Consider the following 7642-nt stretch of genomic DNA (forward strand, 5'->3'; position numbering starts at 1 on the left):
TAGTTAGTTAGTTAGTTAGTTAGTTAGTTAGTTAGTTAGTTAGTTAGTTAGTTAGTTAGTTAGTTAGTTAGTTAGTTAGTTAGTTAGTTAGTTAGTTAGTTAGTTAGTTAGTTAGTTAGTTAGTTAGTTAGTTAGTTAGTTAGTTAGTTAGTTAGTTAGTTAGTTAGTTAGTTAGTTAGTTAGTTAGTTAGTTAGTTAGTTAGTTAGTTAGTTAGTTAGTTAGTTAGTTAGTTAGTTAGTTAGTTAGTTAGTTAGTTAGTTAGTTAGTTAGTTAGTTAGTTAGTTAGTTAGTTAGTTAGTTAGTTAGTTAGTTAGTTAGTTAGTTAGTTAGTTAGTTAGTTAGTTAGTTAGTTAGTTAGTTAGTTAGTTAGTTAGTTAGTTAGTTAGTTAGTTAGTTAGTTAGTTAGTTAGTTAGTTAGTTAGTTAGTTAGTTAGTTAGTTAGTTAGTTAGTTAGTTAGTTAGTTAGTTAGTTAGTTAGTTAGTTAGTTAGTTAGTTAGTTAGTTAGTTAGTTAGTTAGTTAGTTAGTTAGTTAGTTAGTTAGTTAGTTAGTTAGTTAGTTAGTTAGTTAGTTAGTTAGTTAGTTAGTTAGTTAGTTAGTTAGTTAGTTAGTTAGTTAGTTAGTTAGTTAGTTAGTTAGTTAGTTAGTTAGTTAGTTAGTTAGTTAGTTAGTTAGTTAGTTAGTTAGTTAGTTAGTTAGTTAGTTAGTTAGTTAGTTAGTTAGTTAGTTAGTTAGTTAGTTAGTTAGTTAGTTAGTTAGTTAGTTAGTTAGTTAGTTAGTTAGTTAGTTAGTTAGTTAGTTAGTTAGTTAGTTAGTTAGTTAGTTAGTTAGTTAGTTAGTTAGTTAGTTAGTTAGTTAGTTAGTTAGTTAGTTAGTTAGTTAGTTAGTTAGTTAGTTAGTTAGTTAGTTAGTTAGTTAGTTAGTTAGTTAGTTAGTTAGTTAGTTAGTTAGTTAGTTAGTTAGTTAGTTAGTTAGTTAGTTAGTTAGTTAGTTATTAGTTTAGTTAGTTAGTTAGTTAGTTAGTTAGTTAGTTAGTTAGTTAGTTAGTTAGTTAGTTAGTTAGTTAGTTAGTTAGTTAGTAGTTAGTTAGTTAATTGTTGTCACAAGCTGCTTTCGGATGGCTTCCCACTCATTTCGATCCTTAAATATGCTCCTGGACTTATCCCAGTCCTTTCACCCATCTTTACCCACTGGCTTCCCCTTCAGAGCGAAAAGTTCATTTGAATTTGCTACCCATTAATGTGGCTGATTCTCCGACTCCGAGAGCTATCGGCCTGTCTCGAGTATCCCGTTTTTATAAACGTTCTCTAGTAGGTTTGATCAAACAAATCCTCCGCAATTTTGAAGACGAGGCCCCTTTGAATGACTACCAATATGGGTTTGGGAGTCACCTCAGCAAGGCGGGTTACTTGGCTGGTATATCACGTGTTTGGTCTACCACTCTAGTTTCTTTTGGTGAGACGACTATGGTCACCCTTTGTATATCAAAGACATAGACTTGGTTTGGCATGCAGACATTCTTGCTTAGCTTCTTTACGAACAACATCCAGAAAGAATCGCCTGAATATGAAGTTTCCTTCATAATTGTTTCATGCCATTAGAAATAAATGGCGTCATCTGTTACATGCGGAAAACCAACGCCAGTATTCCCCAATGGCCTCTTCTGTACCCCACATTCTTCTCCCATGTTTCTTTGCGTGACAGCAATCTGTGCTTTTCTCCGTTTTAATCTCCCAAAAGGTCATATTCACATTCACAAGCCAATGCTACTCCCGAACATCTACCTTACCCGAATCTTCGAACATCGCGGCTTTAAACATCTCCAAGTTCCTCCAAATGTCCTGCTCCCTTCGTACCTTCTCTCTTAACCTGCATCTTGTGATGTAATATGCTCTCATTCTAAATTTCTCATCGTTCAAAGCTTTCGAATTACCTTTTATGGACAATTTGTCCTGGTTCCCATTGATCAAGATCCCTGGGACGAGAACATCCAGGAGGGTTTGTTTCCCTTTTCGGACATGCAAACATTTCATGCCTGCGCAAATTCTCCCTTATAAGTTCCAAATTTGCAAAAACCCCAGACTACTACTGGCACCTCTATTCGATTTCAGTCAAAGTAAAGTCATACGCTTCATCGATATTGTTTAGCTTACTGGTAACCCTTAAATATTTTCTCACTATCGGAACGTAGAATCTCCTGTTTTATTCAGCCGTCACTATCACGGAAAGAGTTCATCGGCCCTTGTTCCTTCCGTCTTTTTGACGATATCTTTCAGTCGGGTGACATGTCTTTGTTCATTCAGCCAGCTTTATCAAGTTGCTGCTTCAGGAACACCCACCACCTTCCCCAACCTCTAACTTGTAAAAAGATTCATAACTTTTCAAAGTAACTTACATCTCAAAAGCGAAACGTTGCCCAGCAATAAATCTGCCTATTGTCACCGAAGTTTTTCGAAAACGATAACTTACATCTCAGTTCACGCCGGAGTTTCTATTAGTTCCTGTATGGTTTCGCACCACATTTTATCGTTACTTACAGAGGTTCTCTGAACGGGAATCATTCCCTTCTAAGTAATCCACATCTACGTGATAAAAGGTCGCCTAATTTCCCCAGGCCTGTACACATGACAATAAGTTGCACATTTCCGTATTCTAACTACTTGCTACCTTATCCTTTCAAACACTATGTATTCTTGAATTATGAGATCAAAGCATGGCAACTTTTGTTCATATTCTGTTCCGATCAGTTACTTCAACCCGTGTTATTATGCGCCTTCTCGTGGTGCCATCTGGTTGAACTTCCCGGTTTAATGCATGTGGCAACATACCTTTATATATATATATATATATATATATATATATATGGTATGGTATGGAGCAAAATTCACCTNGGTATGTATGGTATGGAGCAAAATTCACCTATCCGCATCACCAAGTCTGGAACCATATTCATGAATGCCTCGAAAAATGGTACGAGCTGGGCTCCGTTGGCCACTTACGGTGATTAGCCTGGATTTCAAACTGAGGCGGTAAAGCTTAAGTGCTTTAATCGGAGACATCATTCATTGTAAGCGTCGCATTTCCAAGGTCAGGTTTTCTTGCGTGGGCATTCTTTCATTGAACGATACGTAGCCATAGAATAATCATGCATGACAGATATTTGATCATTGGACCGAGTCCTCATCGGCTTATTCCAAAAGTGTGCACACATCATGGAGTAACACCGACTCTGTACTTCAGTACATCAGTAGTGGCCTGTCGGTTTGATATCTAGATGCACTATGACCTTAAGTGGTAAAGTGCAACTACGTAGCACGATCAGAAAGCACACATTAACCATCGATCGCAGCTCATAACGGGCATGCTTTGATTTGTTTTACAACACGTAATTCAAAACCACAGTCTGTCTGGCCTGACAAGGTCACAGAAGAACTTCAGTGGATTCGTCAATAAAGTAAGTGAAGAGATATGCTGAAATATTTGTAGGAAGGTGAAACCCACTTTCACGTGCATTCCACTGATAAACAACCTATGCGCATTTCTGAGGGCCCGAAACGAAAAACAAAACAAGCTGGAAGACTATGTACACCAGTATTCTTTGTACAATATCTAACGAAAGTGGCTTGGTCAAAATGCTCACATTCTTGAAGACATCTGTATCGGGTGCATTCAGAGATACAACTGGGTTCTCTATAGTGGAATAAACAGTTTCTAGGTGTGGGAGGAAAAAAGCTCTTCCCCTATCTGTTCTCCGTAATACAGTCTTTCAAAATGGTCGTATGGCTTTGCACGGCACTCGCAAGTGTCAGACTACTCAGACATCATAGTAAGACCAACCAGCTGGTGCAACTGAATTTTCTTGAGTTTCTGGAGTTCATCCTAGAAGGAGGACTATAAACAACTAACCCTTGTAGCGGACTAGGACCTTGTCAGCGTGTTCAGATAAATTAACAAGCAAAGTAACCAATATAAAATCACAAAATCACAGTAGGAAAGGAATGAGTAGTCAAATGGGGACTCACGAATGTGTAGATCTAATAGTCCACTACACCGATTCAAATGCAGTAACTGGCTGTGAAAGGAAATACTCACTTGTCGGAATTTCCCACAGATAGTTTCACGTGCGTGATATATTCCACGGTAGGAAAATTATTCACGGTTAAAAAATGTCACAGGAATTTTTGTGACGTTCAACAGTTGACACAAACACAGAGATTTGGTCCCACTGGTTCAGCAGTCAACAAACAGTTCAACGGAGCGTAAATACACTCGTTCAGCAAGAAGTCAGCAGGTCGCACCGGAAAATTGTGTATTCGTAACATTAAAACAAACGCCATGATACAATGTGAACGACAGTTACAAAGTGTGGTTTAAGTTCAGGAAGAATGGTAAATGTGACAACGGATTACAGACACTACACCCTGGCCTAAACGCTCGGTTATTCTCTCCATCCAGATGTGCTTTTTAGCGTAGCTGGAAAGCTGTGGCGGCACTCTCAGCAGATGTCTTGCCCCGGGACGCAGTCCGAACCTCAATCACTATGTACTTACACCTCTGACTCAGCCGGTTTTGTGGATATATACGAATAAAAAGTGGAGAAATACTATCTGAGTAGATTCAGTGTTGTCAGCAGAACAAACAAATGACTACAAGGAACTGAGTAATGTCATTTTACCTTGCATTATGTGCGTCCCTCGCAAATACTGATCGGTGGATAGGAAGAATAAAACAGCAACATTTAATAGGATGCGGCAGGTTGGTGACTGATTAACACTATCACCCATTTCCGCGATTAAATCTCATCAGGAAGCATGCAGATCGGCCTGTTACGTCCTCTTCTCTTCCCCTGTGCGTACCAACCCGGCAGATGATACCAGGATACCGATCAGCTGATCGTAGTTATTACTTTCTAGGTAATGTTTCAGAATACAAGCAGGTTTTTAACTTCACCGATGAAGTGAGCGAAATAAGTATTTGGCATGGGTCCATCGACATTATGGACGTAGTCCTGGCTGCGGAAATGTTTGGAATCAGTCGCTGAGTAAAATACACTTCTCTTCACTGATATGGTGGTGTCTTAGCATTTCGTGAATACATTTTCGTAAATGGAAGCAACTTCTGTAAATCGGATCCATCCACCGGTTCCATACCTACGGGTTAAAATGTACATGCAGTCGATCCAACGCCATGATCTGGTGAACCAGCCAAGACGTTTTATCACGTCTAGACGTAACACACTACTCATAAGGTTGCTAAAAATTCTACGGCAGCCCACGACCCGTTTTTCCCCTCTTGGGGCTCATCGGATAGGCGCAGTCTCCGAGTTTTTCGTCAACCTACTAATTGAGACCAAATTGCACGAAATTGACAAGCTACACTCACTCGCGTACTAATTTGGTTTTGCGAGAGACTCACCAGGATCCCAGCTGCATCTCTCGTTTGTGCTATTTCCAGGCAACTGAATATACGTAGTATTTGCAGTATGTATGTGGAAGTATGCAGTAGTATGGTAGTATGTACATTATATGTTTATGTATATATAGTATGTATAGTAGCATGTATAGTGGTATGTAGTATATGTATATATGCATGTATCGCGATAACTCGAATATCGTAGCCACTGGAACATTAGGTGGCCTGGTGCAGCACATTCAGTTGCTTAAAAACGAGGAATTCAGCTGGATTCCAGGTGGGTCTCTCGCAAAACCAGATTTGTTTGCAAATGTGTGTATTTCCCTGTTTTCTCATGCCCTTATCAAAAAGTAGGATTACTGGTTATCAGTCCACATGGTGTCAGGCGTAGCACTGATATGCTGCTTAGCTTAAAATCACAACCACCAAAGAGCTCTCCCTGACTGCTTCACATGCAGGCAACGAACGACGTCACGCCGAACTGTCCTCATGAACGCTCAAAGTACACCGACCCTGTGTTTTACCACTGCACTGGATGCAGGCCCCGTAACGAACACTCTCGCCTGGAGCACGGGCGCATAGCTTGGTGGTGAGACATGCATTGCGAGTACACCGCACAGATCAGCTGGTTAGCCAATCCATGGTCAAATAAAAGTGACAGCCCACTTGGGTGTCACGTAATTACTGGCGTTCCATGAGCCCGAGTTAGTGGGCGGTAGTGGTCCCAGTCACGAAGTACGTACCAGAGTAGGCAGGCAGTGCATCATGCTTTCGGCTGTGCCAACGACAGCTCCGTCAACTCACTCTTGTTTCGCCCATCCGCCCCGTGCACTGATTGTCTAACCAGGCCAGGACGCCCGTTGGCATTGGGTACGTTACCAATAAGGTCATGAAAATCCAATCAGCGCATTGCTCGTGCTGTGGAGCGTGTGACACACACACTAGTTTCGCACCAGCTACCCTCGTGTCTGTCTGGTGTTTCACCGATTGCGCGATCGGGCTGACAACCCGCAGTGCAATCACTAGTGGGTGCAACTCAATCACGCAGTCGCCATATCTCATGTCCGCTACTTCTGCGTAGTGTTGCAAGCTCCCAGGCCTCAGTGGAGGTTGGTAGGATGGATGCATTATCCGTAACATCGGTAAGTGGTGGTCTGATTGAATTTCTCATTTTTTCACACGTAACTAGCCATACTCGAACAGACCGAAGTGCGTTGATTACTGCACGCCACAAGTCCATGTGGGTAGTAGCTATCGTAAACACCTTATTTGAGGTAAACACCAACATTGTAGTGTCCTGGTCACGTCGTATGCGTTGCACTGTGTAATAAGTCAATGAATGAACGTTTTGATTCTAAGGCTCACAGCCATTAACGAATAGGAAGAGAGACGCAGACGTTCTCTGTCGAGCGGAATTCAAAAACAGCGAAACATCTTTCACAGATCTGTCTTATTTACTAACCAAAACGGCACAATGTACCAATCGTATAAATTGTCATGGATGAAATCCTCCAGTCGTCTGTGCGTCACTACAGAAGAATAACGAGGTAGAAGAATTCCAAGCTTCTGACAGGAAGGTTCGTGACAAATATCTGCTCCCGACTTTCCGTTTACTCCCGTACGCAGCAATGCCACACTATAGAAATGTCCCAGGGTGAGGGAGGTTTAGACTCTGGAGGCCGAAGGGAAGATTCACACTGAACCGTGCCTAGCTTTGAACGCTGTTCTGGCCTCTCTAAGAGAGTAGACTTCTTTACTCATGTAGGGGGGTTTCTGGATGGACAACAAACGATAGTGAGCACGGAAGCTTAAAAAGTTCACCAGCACATCAGTTTTCACAGTTGTGTTGACAAACCTTGCGGTGAAAAGTAACGAAAGAACAGAGTATTCACAGCCTAAGTTATGGGGAAGATGAGCCATACCAAATCTGCACATAATTGTCAAGTATTTCGCACTTTCGTACGTAGTTTTGGACTGGTGATTGGTCGTACAGTTTACTTTGATCATGCACTAAACTTCTGCTGCAACCTTGTTACACCAAGCAACATTTAATTTAATATTATGGTCTTGGGGATGAACTCAGTTTGGTCTGACATGTTTTTCAGTCCTAACCCTGGTCACTACTTTCACGTTTCCAGTGCAGGTCAAGATGGCGTAGAGCACAATAAAGCCACCCATATTGCCTATATGTATTTGTTAATCCTCTGTTGAGTGCCACGAACAAGGCCTA

At 41.1% G+C, this 7642-nt stretch overlaps 2 protein-coding genes across 2 annotated transcripts in view; one reads left to right on the forward strand and one right to left on the reverse strand.

Moving 5' to 3' along the window:
- The window catches only part of T265_07344 (hypothetical protein), a gene marked incomplete at both ends in the record, with an annotated part of 58181 nt that overhangs the window by 11086 nt on the left and 39453 nt on the right, over positions 1 to 7642 (reverse strand). The window lies entirely within an intron of this gene.
- The window catches only part of T265_07343 (hypothetical protein), a gene marked incomplete at both ends in the record, with an annotated part of 3216 nt that continues 1163 nt past the window's right edge, over positions 5590 to 7642 (forward strand). The window contains one exon of the mRNA XM_009172842.1: positions 5590 to 5689. Coding sequence (XP_009171106.1) covers positions 5590 to 5689 — 100 coding nt within the window. The remainder of the gene's footprint in view (positions 5690 to 7642) is intronic.

The sequence above is a fragment of the Opisthorchis viverrini genome, assembly GCF_000715545.1.
Source record: "Opisthorchis viverrini unplaced genomic scaffold opera_v5_169, whole genome shotgun sequence".
Classification (NCBI taxonomy): Eukaryota; Metazoa; Platyhelminthes; class Trematoda; order Opisthorchiida; family Opisthorchiidae; genus Opisthorchis; species Opisthorchis viverrini.